General features: G+C 38.5%; 1 protein-coding gene across 1 annotated transcript in view; it reads left to right on the top strand.

Moving 5' to 3' along the window:
• The window catches only part of Ar (androgen receptor), a 174,328-nt gene that overhangs the window by 77,747 nt on the left and 74,512 nt on the right, over window positions 1-22,069 (top strand). Inside the window, exon 2 of the mRNA XM_050119619.1 lies at window positions 17,362-17,513. Coding sequence (XP_049975576.1) covers window positions 17,362-17,513 — 152 coding nt within the window. The remainder of the gene's footprint in view (window positions 1-17,361; window positions 17,514-22,069) is intronic.

The following is a 22,069-nucleotide window of genomic DNA, read 5'->3' as shown; positions in this document are numbered from 1 at the left end:
AAAGGATAGAAATTACATTTCAATAGTGATCAAAAGAGAGTTTTCAGTGATTTTGTTAATATAAAATAAAAGAAAACTTTTTGATAAAAATTATTATTATAGCTAAAGAATAGCATATTTAATGATAAATGGTCAGCTCTCAGAAAGATAAAACAGTTATAAATATATACATAAAACAGGACCCTGAAGTATACAGAGAAGATGAATAAACAGTTCAATAACAATAATAATAATTGGAGAGCTTAATGCCTTACTTTCAATTATGCATAGCACAGCTAGAAAGGAGACCAGCAAAGAAATGGAGTAATTGAACAACACTGTAAAAACAAAAAAAGCTAGACATAAGAGATGTCTACCCAGTCGTCCACTTAGCAACAACAGAACACAAAATCTTCTTAAGTTAACTTGAAATGTTCTCTGGAGTAAATCATGTAACAAGCCGCATGAAAACCCTGTTGAACTTCAAATTATAGTATTAAGAATTATCACATAGCTGGGCGGTGGTGGCACACGCGTTTAATCCCAGCACTCAGGAGGCAGAGGCAGGCGGATCTCTGAGTTCGAGGCCAGCCTGGTCTACAAGAGTTAGTTCCAGGACAGGCTCCAAAGCTACAGAGAAACCCTGTCTCGAAAAACCAAAAAAAAAAAAAAAAAAAAAAAAGAATTATCACATGTACTCACTCATAGGTGGTTTTTTAAACATACAGCAAAGAAAATCCGCCCACAAATCACCATCCCAGAAAATCTAGACAACAAAGAGGACCGTAAGAAAAACATACATAGATCTAATCTACATAGGAAGTAGAAAAAGACAAGATCTCCTGAGAAAATTAGGAGTATGAGGACCTTGGGAGAGGGTTGGAGAGAAGGGGAGAAGTAGGGAGGGGAGCAGAGAAAAATGTAGAGCTTAATAAAAATCAATAAAAAAGAAAGTAAAAATTCAACCTATAGAGTGGGCAATGCATTTTCAAACCATGAATCTAATAAGAGTTTTTAGGAAAGATATGTAAATTCTTGGAATCTTAGAGACAAATAAGCATGTTTTAGATATTTCTCCAAAGCAAATGAACAAATAGTTGTTAAAATCACTCATCTCCATGGAAATTTAAGTCAAAGCTTCAGTAAGCTATCATGTCATACTGATTAGAAGGACAATAACAGTAATAGCAACAGTAATGAAGCAATAAGTGTTAGCAAAAACGTTGGAAAATCAAAACTGCCATGCGCTACTGGTGGGAATATACACAGGTATAACTGACTTTGTAAATCTCTTTGGGCGTGTTATGCAAGTCATCCAAATACCCTATCACAATGTACAGTCAGGCATTATAGATGTTGGTAACTTCATTCTTAGATATTTATTCACTGGAATCAAAATATGTGGGCACATGAAAATCTGACTCTGAATATGTATAGCAGCATTATTTATATTGGCCAAAAGTAGGAACAAAACAAATGTTTATCAAATGATGAACAGATACACATATCAAGGTATTTCTTTATAAAGAATTGTGCATTACTGTTATAAATCGTTCAACCTTGAAAACTCTGTGTTAAGAGAGTCAGTCATGAACATCACATACTGTATGATTCTATTTACATAAAATTTCCAGAACTGACCAATTCATAGAGGCCCAAGAGTGGATTCAGTTCACAGAGGCTGCAGGGGAGAGGGAATGTGGAAAGACTGCTAAGAGTATAAGGTTATGACTTTAAGATTATAAACTATCCTGGAACCGGATAGTGCTGAGAGTTGTCCAACTCCATAAGTATACTAAGATTGATCAAATTCTACACTTTAAACAGACATTTTGGTACAACCACTATATCTCAATGATGTTGGTAAAGATACAAAATATTGTTTCCCTTCTCCCATGTTCCTTTATTCCTCTATATTAATCTCATTTGTGATTTTTTTCAAATTAATTTCAATAACCATGTTGTTGTCACTACCTTAAGGGATAATCTGTGGCCTACAAATAATTTGGCTATGCAGTGTATACATATTACATACCGTGCACTGTGCTGCACACATAACATGGAACAGATTCCATAATCTATACAACTACTGATAAGAAGATACTACAATGCCATCCCGTAAGTGAGAAACTGTAATTCTTGCTCAGTAAATATTATATGGATACTGCAGGTAGCAGTGGGTTAAGGAACTAATGAATATTGGCTTTATTTTTTTTTTTTTGTACACTGAACTTTTTCTCTCTTCAACTCAGTTGTAAGTTTCCAGAAACTGTTCAAATACCACAAACATCTAGTCAAAGTAAGTTTACAAAATAGAATATTTTAAATGGAGGAGAGGGTCATAAGCACCCAAGCATTACCAAGACCTCTGAAGGACACCAGACAATCCTAACCCTAATGCAACAGAATGTTGTTCTGCACAGCTTTGAAACTATATGGATCGGAAGAATCATCATGTTGCACACTGACTGCTTCTTCATTGCCTCAGTGCTGTGTACAAAGAATGCCTTTCAACAGCTCAGTTGGGAAGATAGCAAGAAAAGTCATCTCTTAAATATGTCTTGGAGAACAGTTCACTTTCATCTGACCTGATCACACTTCTTATGTGGTAATGCTCCACTCTCTTTTTCCTCCCTGTCGAAGCCCACCTATTTTTTTGTTTTGTTTTGTTTTATTTTTATTGAGCTATATATTTGTAGGAATAAGGCTGCTTGTTGGTTCCAAGCAGCTTAGCCCTGAAATAACCACACAGAAACTATACTTTTTTAAATCACTGCTTAGCCCTTTAGCTCTAGCTTCTTACTGACTGACTCTTACATATTAATTTAACCCATTTCTATTCATCTGTGTATCACCACATGCCTGTGGCTTACCCGCTAAAGTTCTGTCTGGCTCCAGCAGGGCTACATGGCTTCTCTCTGACTCTGCCCTTCTTTCTCCCAGCATTCAGTTTAGTTTTCCCCGCCTAGCTCTGTTCTACCCTATCAGGCCAAGATAGTTTTCTTTATTCATTAAGCAATCATATTCACAGCATACAGATGGAAATCCCACATCATATTTTTTCTGCACCCCTCTCTTCCTCCCTCCTGCTCTTCTACCCTCTCCCCTCAACCTCACACACTCAGGAGATCTTATCTTTTTCTATTTCCCATGTAGATTAAATCCATGTATGTCTCTCTCTTAGGGTCTTCTTTGTTGTCTAGGTTCTTCAGGGTTGTGAATTGTAGGCTAGTTTTTCTTTGCTATATGTCTAAAAGCCATTTATAAGTGAGTACATATTATATTTGTCTTTCTGGGTCTGGTTACTTCACCCAATATGATGTTTTCTAGATCTAACCATTTGCCTGCATATTTTAATATGTCATTATTTTTTTCCACTGTGTAGTACTCCATTGTGTAAAAGTACCACATCTTCTTTATCCATTCTTCAGGAAAGGGGCACCTAGGTTGTTTCCAGGTTCTGGCTATTACAAATAATGCTGCTATGAACATAGTTGAGCACATGTCCTTGTGGTATGATTGAGCTGGGTCTTGAGATAGGTTGTTTCCTAATTTTCTGAGAAATTGCCATAATGATTTCCAAAGTTGCTGTACCAGTTTTCACTCCCACCAGCAATGAAGTAGTGTTTCCATTACCACACAACCTCTCCATCATAAATTGTCATCAGTGTTTTTGACCTTGGCCATTCTGACAGGTATAAGATGGGATCTCAGAGCTGTTTTGATTTGCATTTCTCTGATGGCTAAGGATGTTGAGCATTTCCTTAAGTGTCTTTCAGCCATTTTAGATTCCTCTGTTGAGAGTTCTCTTTTTGTCATAACTGCTTGTCCTCAGGGAAAACAGCTGAAGCTTCCCTTTGCCAGAAACATGAAAACCCAGATTTCTTTTACTTTTTTTTTTTTTTTTTTTGGTTTTTCGAGACAGGGTTTCTCCGTAGCTTTTGGTTCCTGTCCTGGAACTAGCTCTTCTAGACCAGGCTGGTCTCGAACTCACAGAGATCCGCCTGCCTCTGCCTTTCGAGTGCGAAAACCCAGATTTCTTAAAGTTATACTTACTTGTTGTCTCATTCATTCATTCACAGATTCAAAACAGAAAAGTTTTAACCAAACACTAATTTGAGGTCAATGCATGTGCTAAGGACCAAGGATAGAGTGGTGAAGGAATCAAGTCCTGGCTACTCACAAGGAACTATAGAGCCGAGTGGACCAGCAAATACCCTGGGCCTGTATGAAAGACTGTGTGTCTAGTTCTCCTCATCTTATGGTCACAAACCATTTTGACTGAGCCTCATCTTCCTTCAGAGATGGTGTTAACTAAACTAAGGACATAGAGAGTAAGATATCTAGACACTACTAGAAACTAGAACCAGATGCAAAGCCCTACAGCAGAGTGAACATGGCCTGCATGCACAGTCAAAAGTTGTGGTTTCTTAGGCCCAACGCGGTAGTTCACTGCCTGGTTAAGTGGCTTAATGTCTCTGCCTTCTTTTCCTCATCTGGAAGTGGAATGAAAATATTTGTGGGAGGAATGTTGGACTTAGCAGTGTCTGAAATTATTTGTTTCAACATTCTGTACTTGTTTTGTATACCACCCATACAAGTGGAAACCTTAAGACAGTCAGGAATTTTTATCTGACATGTTTGCCACTGTATTCCCATGTTAATGGTGCCTGGCTTATGGAGAGGACAAATAAAATTTCAGTAACAGAATGAATGAGAATAAATGTTCAAGTATTTTTTTTATTGGTGAAGTGCTATAAACCATTGTTGCCAATTCTTTCAAATTAAAGTTTCTAATGAAACCCCTTGTTTTCCATGTACAATGATGCAGTCTGATACATTGGCAGGACTTCAAATTGTAACCTTGCTTCTTTCTATTCTATTTTATCTTTTTTTTTTTTTTTTGGTTTTTCGAGACAGGGTTTCTCTGTGGTTTTGGAGCCTGTCCTGGAACTAGCTCTTGTAGACCAGGCTGGCCTCGAACTCCCAGAGATCCGCCTGCCTCTGCCTCCCAAGTGCTGGGATTAAAGGCGTGCGCCACCACCGCCTGGCTTCTGTTCTATTTTAAAGGGGACATTTAACCTCCTCAGGCTTATTTTGTCGCATCTCTTTGACTCATCAGTTGGTTCTACAGATACCATGACTACACGTTATGTACTTGCACTGACTTACAAATACAGGTTTTAGAAAATGAGAAAACTGAGGATAAGGAAACAAGGCAACTGGTCACATGGTTGGTAAATTCCTAATGCCTTATAATTTGTAATGTGTATAGTTAGGCAGATTCTACACAGAAACAGATGGAGAGGATCCCCTGCCCATAAAGGGAAAACAGGCTCTCCATAGCAGCAGTTTGTCTCTTTATTTTGGGGCTGATGAAACACGAAGGCAGCCTGCCAGGGGCCACATGATCACTTTACAGAATGGAAACTGCTTGTTCACCAAGTTAAACCGTTTGTTTTTGTTTATTTAACAATGACAGGTCACCAGCTCCAAGCCACTTCCCTAGTACCTAGTTCTGAAACACCAAGGTGACATGGGTACTTTCTTAGGTTTTATACTGTATTAAATTCTGTTCACCTTTGTGTCTCTTTGTAATTTACAAAGAGAGATGGTTATTTGAAGAGCACAGAAAGTATTTATTCTCCATTTCTACCAAGGGAGAGAAATAAATAATCTGAGAAATATGGCTTAGCTATGAGTGGGAACTTCATGGCCAAGACTGAGACTAGATGGATATTATAGAATCTTTGGTGTTTGATATGATTTAGTAGCATTTTAATGTAGGACTCAAAAGTTGTTCAGGGGCTGCCTTAGTCCTCACACTTAGGTGCTGTTTGAAAGATAGCACGGCTGTCCCTGCTGATAGAAGTTTCTGTCCTGCCCAATCCTGCAGCCATTCAGTCCCCCAAAAAAAAAACACGCAAAGGTCTACATTAATCATAAATTGGTTGCCCTATTAACTCAAGCTTCTTATTAACTCTTATAACTTATATTAGCTCATAATTCTTCTCTATGTTAGCCACATGGCTTGGCACCTTTTTCGGTGAGGCAGTCTCATCTTGCTTCCTCTCTGTGTGGCTGCTGACTGCTGACTGACTTTTTACTCTTCCCAGAATTCTCCTGTTCTTGTTGCCCAGCCTCTACTTCCTGCCTGGTTGCCCCACCTACACTTTATACCTGGCTACTGGCCAATCAGTGTTTTATTAAAATACAAATGACAGGATATAGACCATTGTCCCACAGCGTGTCCCTAAATAAGCACTTTTCTATTCCTTGAGAGTCAGTTATAAAAGGAAAAAAGAGAAGCAGCAGCATTTGGTCACGTGCTGGGTGGAAAGCAGACATTTGCATAGGTTATGTGATCTAGAGATAGTGGTTCTTTGAAAGAGCTCTACTGCACAAAGGAGGACAAGATCATACTGTTTCTGGGGAAATCGAATCAGAGGAGGCTTCCTGGAGGAGGTGTTGGCCTCTTCCACTGAGGCCTACATAACGGCATAATGTTATGAAAGAGACAGTGGGTCAAGGGCGGGGTGAAGTGTTGCAGTTAGAAGGAGCGACAGTGTAAGTAAAAGCAGAAGTGCTTGTAATGGCAGTTGCCTTAGGAAGTGCAGAGTCTTCACACCACTGGGAGATCATATGGAAGAGATTCTGGAAGGGGCGAACCTGAGAACTAGAATTAAGCTTGAATTTATGTGCTATAGACCATGTGGTTTTCACTTAGGCATTTAATAAAATGACAAACACTCAGGCTTGACCTGTAACTCTTGACTGAGAAGAATCTGAACTCAGTAATGATATCACTAATAAGCTTCCCTTGTGATGTAGCAATGAGTTAGAGCCACTCACATGAGTCATGGGTTGTTGCGAGCTGTTAGAGTGCATAGTTACAGAAGCAGATATTCTCGATAGAATGCCACTGGGGTCCTGGGTGAGAATCAGGCAAGAAGCAGAAAGACTTGAATAAAGCAGTTACAGTTATTTTGAAGGCAAAGCTGCGTGCCTGTGGTGACTATTTCGGCTGTAAAATTAACAGATATTAGTCACTGATCAACTGATAGGAATGGTGGCAGGTGGGTTGCATTGAGGATGTGGAGTACATGAAGTCCAAAATGACTCAAATTTTCTGGGTTGAGTCACCGTAGATTGCTACAGAGACTACAGCCTAATGGGTAACTTTGGGATCAGAAAGACTTGAGTTCAAAGTATAGGGCAACCATTTACTGCTTGGGCAGAATCATCAATGAGCTGTCCCTCAACATTTCCTCCTATAAAATGGCAATGATGCTACGTAGCTCGCTGATTGGTTCTGAAGATTAAAAGAGATGCTGTTTCAAAGTCTTCCAGCTGGCTCTTACAGACACCTACTAAATGTCAGGTGTTACTACCGTGTTATTTATTGCAATGTTTCCTGGAGTGCAATGCTGTCAGGGATTTTTAATCATTGCCAATAACCCCCCTTCCCACAATAAAAATAAGGCTGTTATTTGTGGGAACAGGATACTTTCCTTGTGTTGGAGTTTAAGAGATCAAAGTAACTTCTGTTCTGTTGTGGTTCAGTGATACAATAGACTCATTTTCTTAGCTCCTGTGCGTTCTTTGAGCCAACATGAAGTGCCCAACCTTGGCTTCCTGGTTTAAAACTGAGATTGAAATCTAATCAACATTTCATTGTTAACAAATTGTGACTGCTCACATGGTGCTGTCTGTCTTCTTGAAGTTTCAGTGGCACAGAGACATGTGGCTGAACATTTTTCGCACTTTGTGTGCCACATTATCTATGTTTCCCTGCCTCAGACAATGTCACAGCGGGGCTTTAAAGATAGAATCTTTTTCTGGTATCTCCACTGACTGCTGCTAAGTAGTGTCTGGCACAGGAGGCTGCATAATTGCTGTACGGTAGGAGATTCTATAGACTATTTTCAAGGGGAAGTTGAAATGGGATGGTAAAAACAGGTAGAAGTTAAAATGTATTTGGGGTATGCGCGGGCCCTTTCTCATGCATTGTCTGATGTAATTGTCACAACAAGCTTCTGAGTTTAGAATACTATGCTCCTCATTTTATAGTTAAAGAAACTGATCACATGACTAGTGATCAGGAATAGTGGCATTCAAGCTCAGAACTCTCTGTTCCTTAGACTTTACTCTTTTCTCCTTCAGTGCTACTACAACTTACTCAAAATGTACGGAAGTTTGTGTTTCATTTGCCTTATCTGTGGATTAGGATCTGTGGAGGCGTACTGTCATTCAGAGCAAATGTTACAGACCAGACTTAAGAGAGTGGTCCCTGGATCACTATGCTTTGTGTTTGACACACACAAGGGAGATCAATCACTTAACTAAGTTCCATCTGTCTTGGTAGCACTTACATTGCTTAATGCTTTTAATATTTTTTTAGAAATTCTCTGGGATATAGCTGAGTGACTACATTATGTGAGTTTTCATATAGAGTTTTTTTGCAGGTTCCCTGTTTCTTTCTCACAGAGAACTTAAATAAGACTATAGCTCTTACTCCAAAACAGAACTCTAGCATAGGAATTGTAACACCTAAATTCTAGTGGCAGGCCTGCTTCTGGATAGCCGTTTATACTCATCAGTTCTCTGTCCCTTTCTGGGCCCAAAATTTTACAATGGGGGTGGACAGAGTTGAACAAGGTTCAGACATTTCTGGACATTAAAACATTTGGGGAAATTTGGGGGAAAATGGATGCTCAGTCCCCCCTGAAGTTTTTTAAATCAGAGTAAGAACATTGGTTAATTTGAGGAAGCTCCCATATGAGTTTACTGTGTAGATAAGAGTTAAGAAAGACTGGACTGAAAGATTTCTAATTGCTATGCAGCTGTGACGGTTTAGGGAGCCCATGCTATATAGCACAGGAAAGAAAGTAGGAAATTTGTAGGCCTGTCTTAGGGGTTTTGTTGCTGTCATAAAACACCACAACTAAAAGCAACTTGGAGAGGAAAGGATTTATTTTTCTTACACTTCCAGGAAACAGTCCATCACTAAGGCAAGTCAGGGTAGGAACTTAAGTAGGGTAGGGACCTAGAGGCAGGAACTGAAGCAGAAGCCATGATCGACTATGATTCACTGACTTGCTCTCCATGCCTTCCTCAGCCTGCTTTCTTATATGCCACAGAACCACTTGGCCAGGGGTGGTACCACCCACAGTCAACTGGAACTTCTTGAATCAATCACTAAATTAATTAAAAAAATGCCTCAAAATCTTGCCTCCAGTTCAATCTTCTTTTCTCAGATTACTTTAGCCTATGTAAATCTGATATTCGAGCCACCCAACACACACACACACACACACACACACACACACACACCAAAAAAAAAAAAAACCATGAAGTTAAAATCCTAGCTCTGTCCGTTACTGGCTATGTGATTTGAAGGCATCACCAAATGGGTCATGTTCCTCTGACTCCCTCATTTTAAAAATATAGATAGCCTATGTAGCCTACAGTAATAATGGTGAGAATTAAGCACTTTTGCTGATTCATAGCACATAGCAGACCCCCTGCAAATCATCTTATTATTATTCAAAATTAAAATGAAAGATGTGAGAAACATTCTAGTCCAGAAAGATTTAACATGTAAGCTGAAATTAAGTGCTTTATTTTTAATTGATTGCGTGCTTTCCATTTCCTGTTTCATTGGCAATGCATTCCGGAAATGAGCTATGGAAACAGATCTTGCCCTAAGATTTGATGACACTGCAGGAAACAATCTGGCTAATTCTACCATGGCCGATTGGCTATGATGGCTGGAAAACTGTCGGAAAAAAATTGGCTCAAAGAAGACAGCAGATGTGGTTTGGGAAGTGCAAGGATATGACTATAATAAGCATTCATCTGTTCAGCCCCATTTCTAAGAGTAGTAACAGGAGAAACGGATAGATCTGTCAAATCGGCAAGATGTTGACATTACAGTCTTGCTGTCATCATTCCAGCTATCTTGATGTGTTTTTCAGTGCTTTAAGCTTTATGAAAATGGAAATAACCACAAAGACTGTAAATAGCTGATGCATAGTAGCAGGTAGTGTTTTTATTTACCTTTGTGTACTGTATAAAGCAGTTAGTATATATCAAGCTTAAGGCTTAATTACAGTTTACAAACATGGATACCACTATCTGATCTCTAGATTCCATAGTAAAATATTCAACATCATAAACAGTGAGCACACCCCTTTAACCCAACCTGGCCCCTTCTACAGCATTTCCCTTGTAACATTTTGCACTTTTCTTAACCCTGATTGAGATTACAAAAACTCCCTGAATAAAGTCCAGTGCCTTTATCCTCCTTGCATAGCCATTATTCATCAAATGTATCTCATGTAATGTGAGTTATTGAATAAAAATTAATAGATAAATACATGAGTGAAGAGTATGATTGACCTCTTTTCTTTAATGATATAGTGTATGTGTAGATAAATTTCGTACCATGTACAATATAGAGCAATTTAGATATGAAGGCATCCAGAGTGACTGAATAAAGATATTTATATATCCACCCTGTCATAAAAACAATGAAAATATAAGCAAAATATCTTAGACTCAACCTCTTCAGAACTCTGCAAGTAAAACAGACAATATAAGGACATTTATTCAAAAATGCTGTAAGTTCTCATCATAATAGAAATGATTAGACATCGAGAACAGAAAGCTAATTGGAAAATTCACAAGTTAATGGAAATAAACAGCATACTCCCCAAATAAATGTGGGGTCAAAGAAGTAAACACAGGTGAGATTAGATACCTAAACAAGATGCAAATGAAAATGTGTCACACCAAAACTTAGAGGGAGATTCAAATTATTTATTTGAACAGTGAAAGTAGAGGTGACTTTAGAAAACATGTTTGAAAAAAGGATTAAGCATAATGTAGTAGTGCATGCCAGAAGGATGCACTACAGGAGAAGGGGGACCTCTGGAGAATCATGGGTTCCAGGTTTGGTCTGCACCTTGTGTTTGGAGTATGGCTTAGCAATAGAGAACTTGTCTATCATGTCTAAGGCCGTTGGATAAATATTGCATTTTAATTGATATTTTAAATTCATTAATTTATTTTGTATGCATGGATAGTTTGTCTGCATGTGTGCATGTTGTCCAAGCAGGTCCAAAGAGGACATCAGATCCCCTGGGACAAGAGTCATAGATGGTTGTAAGCCACCATATGGATGCTGGGAACCAATCCTTGACCCACTAAAAGACAAGCCAGTGCCCTAATAGCTGAACCATCTTTTCAACCCCTTTAATTTAGGTTTTTAAAAAGATCAACTACAAAATACTAGCAAATTGAGTCAACCAAAAAGTAAAACATATTACAATCAATGACAAGAAAGAATTTATCACAAGGCCCTAGTGAGCTCCATTTAACAAATGAAATCAATTAATACGATGTACCATATTAAAAATAAAAGACAAGATTATAGGTATGTAATGCAGTGGAGAAGTACTTACTTAGCATGCATAAGATGCTGAATTCAACCTCTAGTAGTGTCAACAAACCAAACTAAAATAATAAAAGATGAAAATACTAGAATTAAATAATTCTTAACAGATACAGAAAAAAAATCTGAAGTTTAATGCCAACTTTTAATTAAACAGTCAGAAAACTAGGCATATAGATAACTTTCCTAACCTGATGGATGCTTTATGAAAGCTGCAAAGCTAATATCACACTTAATAATCAGAGACTGAAAACCTTCCTATGTAAACTGGACACAATACAAAGAAGACTGACTGTTCTCTCCATTCGTATTTACCATTCAATTAGAGATGCTAATCACAGTGATTAGGCCAAAAAAATAAGTAACAAGCATCAAGATGAAAGAGAACGCAGTAAATTATCCCTAATCACAGATATCATAATTTTACAGAGACTAATTTTAAGAAATTCACAGTAAACTACTAGAAATAATCCAATGAGCTCAGCCAGGTTGCAGAATAAAAGACTGACATCTGAAACCTAACTGCATTTGCATGTTCTGGAAAGAATAATCAGAAAATGAAGAGGCAGATCTTTTATTATCATCAAAATAGAAAAATACAAATAAGCAAAAGAAGTACAGGATGGTCCACTGAAAATCACAAAACACTGTAGAAAATAATTTTGAGTAGAAATAAATGAGAAAGCATCCCATGTTCATGTTTCAAAAGACTTCATATTGTTGAGGTGTTAATAATTCCTAAAGAATAAAGGAACTCTCTAGCAAAATGTCAGCTAAGAATGAGGACAAAAACAGAATTTAAAAGGATGATCAATATGATCAAACTCAATATATATAGGTATGGAAACTGTCATAGTGAAATCTACTTACTTGCGTAGTGTGTTAATTATAATTTTAAAATCCTACCTGCCTTCTTATCAGAAGTTGAAAAACTGGCCATAAAGTTCTTAATGAAATATAAGAAGCATAGAACAGAAAAAAAGTCTTCAAAATAATAAATAAGGAAAATCCAAATCCTGACCGGAAACCCTTACTATAAAGCTTTAAAAAATGTTTAAAATAAAATAATTTAAGGAAAATGAGGTGGGAAAAATTGAGATAAAAGTGGTTGGTTCTCTCTCTCTCTGTCTGTCTCTCTCTCTCTTTCTCTCTCTCTGTCTGTCTGTCTCTCTCTCTCTCTCTCTTCCTCTCTCCCCTATCCTCTCTCTCCTCTCCTCTCTCTACTCTGAATGTTAGCCTCTTAAATTTATTTTATTTTTAAAATTTATGTATTGGCAACAATTAACCAAACGGTTAACCAAAAGGGCGATGGTCACATAGATAATAACTCTATAAGTATCTGAAAATAAATCTCTACATTTATGGTCAACTGATTTTTAACAATGTTTGTCCAAACTTTGGTGGTGGATGGAGTATAACTCAGGTCTGACCGGTCACAAAGCCATAATGTGCTAACATTACTGGACCTAACAAGGAAAACAGCTATGAGACTTTGGTCTTTCACCTTGAGTCCACAGTCATTGGTGGGCTTGCTCAAATGAGTCCAATTCTCAAAGCATCTCAAAATCCTATTTGGGGGCAAGAATGGGGAGTAGGAAAGAGGAGAGAGGCAACAGGAGAGAAACATCTAAGTCCGAAGTGTCCCTGTGTCCAACTTCCCTCAAGGTTGACCTGGCATTTTCAGGCTGACAGTTTCTGACAATACACTTCTATTCAATTAGGTGTGCAGCTTAAGTAAGCATGTAAACCAGGGTAGCTGGGGAGAAGCATGATGCACTTGTTTTCAAAGCAAACCTTTGTGCTTGTGCTAGAGTGCTACTTAGGAAGATATTAAAAGGTTTCAAGTTCTTATTTAATTATTTATTATTATAATCAGAGGAAAGAACAAATGCATAACAATGAGTGAATGAGTGCTAATGTGCTCGAATTAAAGAACCAACAATATTATTAATACCTTTCCACTGAGACTACTAGAATTAAAGGTCTGTGAGGGCTTGAAACTTTGGTCTGCTTTAGCTTGTTGCCTTACCCTTCAAAACCTAGAATGGTACCTGACGTGCTAGGTATGGTGCGATATTTCTTTATGATTGCATGAGTCTACTTGGAGCCAACAATATGTTAGAGCTCAACATTGTCCTAAATTTGGGAGCTATTGTGTACTTCAATTTTGATAACATTTTCACATACATCCTTAAACAATATTGTTATGTTGGTCTCTTTTTTTTTTAATTTACACAACAGAATTTAAATGTACCAAGTTATTAGCTAGGTGTTTGAAACCTTAGTGTGGAAGATTTACCTATGAGGTTTCAGTCAGACCTTGTCATCGCTGGCTTGTATTTTACTGAATTTATATGTCATAATTTCATCTCCCTTTTCTCCTGGCAGTTGATACTTTGCATTTATGTGTTTATAAACAAAGCTAATATGAGCATGCGTGCATGTACCTCCTGGAGTTTCAATCTGGAAGAAGGAACTGCAGTCAGAATTTTTATTTTCATCTCCCAAAATTTAGTCCGTGAGTCAAAACTACAGCATGCATTTAATTCACACTAAGATAGAATCATTGGGAGAACTGCTATCAAAAATATTTTGAGAACCGAGTACAGAAGATGGGATAAGGGAAAAGGGAAAGGAGAAATTTGTCTGCTGAAACCTGCCATTTCTCTAACCTTTAATCAAAGTGTAGTTCATAAAAATCCGGATTCTAAAATCCTCTTCATTATTTTTCTCCCCTATTTTCTCTAAGTAATTTAAAAATTCTTTATTAAGTTCATATCTACTTAACAAAATGGTGATTGTTTGAACCTTCTTTTGAATACACATTTGGTTGGATTCTTTAAACAACCAGTATAGTTTAAATTTTGATGTGGATAAATTGTATATTTTTTAACTTTCTAATAAAAATACAATACTTCTCCTTATAACAAAACTGAAATGTGCAGTGCTGTAGTAACCCTAGATAGAATTTGCATAGCACAGCTTTCAAACTTACCTTTTTTATTGTTTTTTTATTGAGCTCTACATTTTTCTCTGCTCCCCTTGCTTCCTCTCCCCTCCCCTTCAACCCTCTCCCATGGTCCCCATGCTGCCAATTTACTCAGGAGATTTTGTCTTTTCTACTTCCCATGTAGATTAGATCCATGTATGTCTCTCTTAAAGTCCTCATTATTGTCTAAATTCTCTGGGCTTGTGAATTGTAGACTTGTTTTCTGTGCTTTATGTCTAAAATCCACTTATGACTGAGTACATATGATATTTCTCTTTCTGGGTCTGGGTTACCTCACTTACTATGATGTTTTCTAGAACCATTCATTTGCCTGCAAATTTTAAAATGTCATTTTTTTCTGCTGTGTAGTACTCCACTGTGTAAATATACCACATCTTGTTTATCCATTCTTCAGTCAAGAGGCATTTAGGTTGTTTTCAGGTTCTGGCTATGACAAACAATGCTGCTAGGAACATAGTTAAGCATATGTCCTTGTAGTACAATTGAGCATCCTTTGGATATATACCCAAAAGTGGTATTACTGGGTCTTGAGGAAGGTTGTCAAACTTACCTTTATACACATTGAATGGCACCTCTCCTTTCTTTCTTTTGTTTGTTTGTTTCGTTGTTGTTGTTGTTGTTTAAATAGCCTTGGCTGTCCTAGAACTCACTTTGTAGACCAGGCTGTCCTCGAACTCACAGAAATCCACCTGCCTCTGGATCCTGCGTGCTCGGATTAAAGATGTGTGCCACAACGTCAGGCCTGAACTCTCTTTTCTTACAGTCTTCTTTTAAAAGATTACTTTACTCATCTATTTTATGTATGTTTTCCACTTTGTTAACGTGACATGTAATTTGTATCTAAAACAGACATTACTATTGTCACTTATATCCTTAAAAATAATCCCATCTCTCATGTCTTCTTATATGGAGCAGTCAGAAATCATTATTTGCTACATTATTTTACTTTTCTTTGGCTCTTGAATTTCTGCTCAAGTAGATGGTGATTTGCAAAAGGGAAAGAACATATACTAATCACCACTATAGCTCTATATTTTAACCTTGTGACTCATTCATGGGTCAGTTATCTAATCTATCTATTTACCTGTTTCCAGCTTCCAACCACATTGCACAGTTTGCCAGTCATATTACATAATTTATCAGTAATTAAGAATCTTCTTTCTGGATTCAGACAGAGCATATATGGAAGCTTAGCATTTCTCTTTACTAGATGTATGATTTTGCATAAATGTGTTTAATTACTCTAAGCATCAGAACATGAAGGTGATCTAAAGTCACCCAGAAAATTTGGGAGGAAAATTAAAGGCGATGATCCGTATGAAATGGCCTGACATGTTGACTACCTAACTACATGTATTTTTTATTTTATTTTGCTTGTATTAGTCAGAGAGGCTTTAAAATGGTGGAAAGTCGAGAAAGAAAATTATGAAAATTTTCTTCTGCTTCTTTCTGGAATGAGAATGAAGGCACAATATTTAATGACATTTTAACCAATACAGTGAGTGATGTTCGTTGTGAGGGGCTGAGTTGTGGATTTGAAATGGGCTCTTTTCCTTTGAAACATGTGGCTCTTCAATCCTTGATTCTATTTACAGTTTTAGTAATGGCATGAAATGGGGGCTTTTGAAAGAGAATACAAGCCACCATAACTAGCTGTTTGATTTTCATATTTAGAGTACACGTATTTTAAATTCATTCTGCTGTACGCAGGTCTTCAATAAAGGTTAGTATTCCTGTCCCGGAGACTTAGAAGTTGTAGCCGAAGTTGTCTTTGCTTATGCCTTGCCAGGGCTGCTCCTTAGAAGTGGAAGGGGAAGAAGTTTGAATGCTTTTCTGGATTCTGGGGACTATGCTATGCAGGAAACCAGAGCGCCATTAGGAGAAAGCAAAAGTGAGGAGTGAGAAGAATTTGGGGAAGGAAAACTATTTGGATAAACGTGGCTTGGTATCAAAACATTTTAACCTTGTCATTTCTTACTCTTCCTTGTTTCCAGTGTACAATAACTATGCTAATGAGAGAACAATCTTGTTTTGCTTACTTGTTATGGGGTGATGAAACCACTAAGCACAAGAAGTAGATTCCAATTATGGCTCATTTTCCTTCCTTTTTTTTTTTTTTTTTTTGGTAGAAACGTACTGATGAAACATAGAAGTTGTAGTCCCATGGCTCAGAGTGTGGACAACTGTCATCTATCTGAGGCACAGTAGCATAGGCACATGCGCCCCTGGCACAGCAATTCGGTTCCTCTTTGTTACAGAGCAGGGCCAGGGACATGGACCTGTGATGCAGAGAGGCTCAAAGGAAAGCTAAGGAATTGAATTTAAAGACCAATGGAAACTGGTCTATATATTAATTTATCTTTCACTTGTATATTAATTTCAAGAGCAACTCCCACAGTTGATTCATGTTGTGACATATAGCAATAACCCAGTACTACCAGTGACAATGTTCCTGTTTTACAGGTAAGACTCCAAGAGCTAAGATCCATAAAAATTCTTCTGGTATTTGATATGGTTTTATCATAGGTCTCCCTTTGGGAGAAGTAAGGTAGAGGGTTGGGTTCATGTCATTTAATGACCAAAACTGTCTGAGCAATACATTAAGTTGCTACCTTTACCTCAGATTTCCTGCCCTCTTCCTTCCCTTACAAATTCAGAGGTCATGAGATTGACTACTCCCAGAGAAAATTGTTTAATCCCTTGGCAGGATCCACAGGGTTCTATCAATGCCATGTGAAACCTTACAAACCCGTGCTCGGGTAAGGTCTCAAAAAAAAAGCTAAGCTTCACATGAGCGATACATAGAATGATGCATAAAATATGTATGGTTTCTCCGAAAACCAGAGAATTCGCCTCGAGTTCTGCCACCCACTGACATGTGCTGCTTTGTTTTGTGTGTGTGCGTGTGTCTTTTCAGTTTGGACAGCGCCAGGGACCACGTTTTACCCATCGACTATTACTTCCCACCTCAGAAGACCTGCCTGATCTGCGGCGATGAAGCTTCTGGCTGTCACTACGGAGCCCTCACCTGTGGCAGCTGCAAGGTCTTCTTCAAAAGAGCCGCTGAAGGTAAAAAGGTCTTACCTCCTTCCTGATATTTGCCTTCTTCTTCTGCCTCCAAGAGAGGGACAGCAGCCTTCCAGGGCCTTCTGGTAATCCCAGGGACTGACTTATTAGCAAAAGCCCTGTCGTAGAACCTATAAGAACAAAGAAGCAAATGGTTCTCTTTGCTGAGCTCTGTTGGCTGCCCTGGTTGGACAAGCAGTGTTGATGATGAAGGTGGTCTGAGCTGGTGCTTGGTGTGCAGTGGATCCTAGGAACGAAAGCAAAATTAATGATTTGAAAAATTAATTTTCCCTCCTGCTTGTTTTCAACAAGTGAGGGGGAAATGGCCTCATTAGAGAGGTTACAAGTTGAGAAACCCCAACTGAGTCCGCAGGCTGTTCTATGTAGTGAATGCTAGATTGTTCCTAGCTAAAGCTTCCTGGCTTTAACCCCAGAGAGGAAGTGTGCTCACTGTTCGGCAGACCGTCAGTGTCTGCACCTGCTCCCTTCTGCTTGCCACTCTTTGGGGCCTATCTTTGCCATAACAACTCCAAGGTAGATTAAAAACTCAGAGGGAAACAACAGTTTTATTTTCCTCATCAGAGGACTGCCTTCAGGGCGTGACAGTTGGTCCAGAATCCCAAGATAAGTTGCATTTTATATCTGACTACATGGGATGAAACCTACTTGTTATCTGCATAGATTTCAAATGTGCCTAGCCTACATAGCCCAACAGGAACTCCCGATCTAGGCCCTCCCTCCTTAATCACTGGGGCTTAAGGCTTCTATTCACACACTCAAAGAGACACTGGGAAGCTGCCCCTACATGGTCTAACTGTGGCAGCAGACCCAGTTTTAAATACAATTTGAAGCCCTGCCCTGGTTTCCCACAAAGGAGGAGCTTCCTGCCAATGAGTTTTTCCTTCCTTCTGCCTGGTCTGGAAGAGTTTAATTCTAAGTCAGAACCTAAACAGAGAGTCTTGGCTCATGCAAAAAAACCATCTGAAAAAAAAAAAAAAGCCTTTCCTGAGGAATATACTGAGCACAACAGAAGCACCAGTGAATATTTAGCAACTACAGGGAAAGTAGAAAGTAGGTACCCTTAGACTGCTCTCCTCACTGATAGCCAATCATGCTAATGATTTTAGTTGCAGCGTTTTAGCAGGTGGGCGAAATACACTCCAAACAAAAAGCTATCATTTTCTTTTCTTCCATTTCTCAAAAGTGTGAGGAGGTGACTCGCATTTGTGATTACTGAAAATGGGCTGCGGGTTTCAACTTTACTCCCACATGGAGAATTGCTGCTGTCCATAATAGCCTCGCATGAGATCCAAGGTCCTAGGGCATAAGCCTAGACATTTAGAAAGAGCCTTAAAGCAGCACCCCCTTTCTCAACAGTGCCTAGGCAAGAACAGCTATTAGAAAAGGAAGTGGAGGCATGTTCCAAGGACTTCAGATCACGCCAGCTTCTCCAGTAAATCACGCCTGCTTTCTAATTCCCTGTCACAGATCACCCTGGTTTCCCACCAGGGTATGAGGCAGAGTAGCATTCTAAAGCTACTGTGGCAGCAGGCCCAGGGCACTATAGTAGGAGCCATACCAGATGGAAAATGAGTTCAAGTGAGCAAATGAACAACTCATAGATCATACCATGATCAATGCCACCTTTGGGTCTTAGAAGTCAAGGTGACTGACTAAATGATTGCTTTGAACAAACAGAAAGATCGTCTATATTGTAAAAGGAAAAAAAATTGAGCCATATCATACTACCCTGCATAGCAGCTTTCTGGAGAATTTAGAACTAAAGGAAGAAAGAAGGCAGAAGGGCAGCTGCCAGAAGGGCAGCTGCCAGGACTGCATGACAGGATCTCTACCATCATGTGGATTCTAGACTATTTGACAGTAGAAAAGACAAGCAATGTGGACCAGAGGGGATTGATTTTTCAATGTTCAGAACAGAGAAATCAGGCAAGGTCTTAAAAATGATTCAGACCCAGGAGTCGCTCAAATTCCTGTAACTCAGTGATATTTTATTTAAGAAAATGAGGATCACCAAATAAAACAACTATTTGTTTTATTGTTTTATTTTGCTTGCACATTATCATGCAAGTTTATTTCACCCTTTTTCCATAACACAAATTAAATGTGGCGCAACTGCTTAAAGACCATTTTTTACACAGCACAAGTTTATGCATGAGAAAACACTGAGTGGAGAATGTGCTCCATGCAAAAATTCTGACATGGAGCAAATTGGCTACTTTATTTTTTAGTTATTTTACTATTTTGGAGTATTTCCACACACAAGTACTGTATTTATATCATTTCCACTCCCCGCTCTTCCCTCTCCTACTCCTTCACACTCTCCTCTCCCAGTCCCTTTGAACTTCATGATTTCTTTAATTCCTGTAGCATGAACACACACACACACACACACTGTCATAATACACCCAACCATATGTTGATCATACGGATATATATTTAAGAATGACCACTTTTTGGCTGCAAAGTGTAGTGGCACATCCATTTAATCCCAACCCTTCAGACACAGACGCAGGGTTATTCTAAGCCAGTCTGATCTACATAGTGAGTTCTGGAATAGCCAGGAAAGCTATGTAGAGAGGCTCTGTCTCAAAAATACCAAAAAAATATGACCAGTTGAGATAGGATAATCTGTCTCCCCACTCCATTTCCTCTTGTGTTCCTGCTACTCCCTCTCAAATTCATGACTTCTTCCTCTTGAATTATATTGCACTTTTTATATGTGTTTTCAGCTAACCACTTGAGATTGGATAACCTATCAGAAAGCTAGTCCCAGAGAAAAATGAATTTTTTCTCTCCATACCCATTAACTTATTAGTGAGGTTGAGGTCTTGTGAGATTTACTCAGTCCACACTGATAGGACAACTGGTGTTGCCATTGAACTGGTCTTGATTAAGGAACAATATTGTTGAGATTTCATGAGTGTAACTTCCCTGTCAAATACAGAAGACATTATCTCACAGAAGATGTTCTACCCATATGGCTTTAACTATTTTTCTATTTCCTCTTCTTTGGTGCTCCCTGAGTCTTGGGTGCAAAAGTTGTGTTGTATATTTGTCAGTTGGAGTTGGGCATGCCCAGATCAGTTGATCTTTGCATTTTGACCAGTAGTGTTCTCACTCTACTGCAAAAAAAAAAAAAAAAAGGTTTTTTTTTATTATTTTTTGAATGCAGAGTGAGAGTTACACTAATCAATGGGTTAAAAGATAGGTATTTAGAAAGCAACTAAAAATTATAATTGTTTATCAAGGTAGTAGGTTCTCCTCCAGGGTCCCTAACCTCACCATCCACAGATAATTAGCCAGGTTTGCAGTACCAGGCATAGATGCCCTCCTGTTAAGGGTACCTTAAATCCACTTTGATGGCTATTGATTACCCTCTCCCAAGAAAACATCATTATTGTACCCTTGAGGATATCATTCTGTTCTGGTCCTTGTTGTCATGCAAAATCCTTACAGCTGGGTAGTACTATTGATTTTTTTCCTCCCTTGGCAAATTGCATAGCTAACTCCTTTGGATACTCTGAGGGATACCTCTCAAGGAAGAGGCTTTCAGGTCATTGCCAGCTCAATTCTTCCAAATCATGTGTCCTGTGTGCATGGTGTCTTTTGCAAAAGAGACCTACCATCATTTTCTGGAAGGGAGCCAATGGCAATGACAATTACCTATATTATTTTGAGAATCTTTTCAGCTCTTCTGACCAACAACTCGAAGGGCAGGTTCCCACGCCTAGACTGAAGATTTTGTTAAATAGTCTATGGCACCTTCCCATGTCTTACAGTGCTATGGGAAGTAAATATTCTCAACTCTTTTGGTTACTTTAGAATGTGGGTACCAGGTTTCAATTCTCAGTCTTTTGAAAGATACTAGAAAGGTATGTTAGGGCTAAACAAAATAAGACAAAAATTATTATTATCACAGCACTCAAGAGCCTGAGGCTAGTGGATTTGTAAGTTTGAGGCCAGCTTGCTCTATACAGTGAGTTCTAAGCCAGTCAAGGATACTTAGTGAGGCCCTATTTCAAAAAACATTACTATTAATAATTACCATTGCTGAGATTTCTGTTCCTCCCTGGAAAAGATAGGTAGCTTGAATTTCCTAGCATCGTTAGCCAATTTGAAAGCAGGAGGCTATCTTATTACTCCAAAAGAATATTTATTGATATTAAATATTTTAGTAGTTATCTCTAGTGCCTATGTGAAGATGTTGAAATATGGAATTCTACATGCCTTGGAGAGAGTAGGGTAATAAATATTTCTCTTCCTCATTCATTGTCAGTCAACTCTGAGTATTCAGCATGTTGACTATCACTTCATACACAGTTTTTCAAAGATCTCTGGACTGGGCACAGGTACAAGAGTTAAAAGCCTGGCATGTCAGACAAAAATTCATTTCTACTTTGGTGGTTCATAAAGTATGACGTTTTAAAGCTGTCACGGGTAGGGGGCTCTGCACAGTGTTGATTGTAATCTGGCTAGGATTTCTTGTTGGAAAGGAAGAGAAGGGAGAGCCCCACATTTTCTCATTGCTGTCTATACTG

Source organism: Alexandromys fortis, unplaced genomic scaffold (assembly GCF_014885135.2).
Source record: "Alexandromys fortis isolate MF-2015 unplaced genomic scaffold, M_Fortis_MF-2015_v1.1 scaffold_155, whole genome shotgun sequence".
NCBI classification, from domain to species: Eukaryota; Metazoa; Chordata; class Mammalia; order Rodentia; family Cricetidae; genus Alexandromys; species Alexandromys fortis.
The sequence above is the reverse complement of the archived record's forward strand: the minus strand, read 5'-3'. Positions and strand labels throughout refer to the sequence as shown.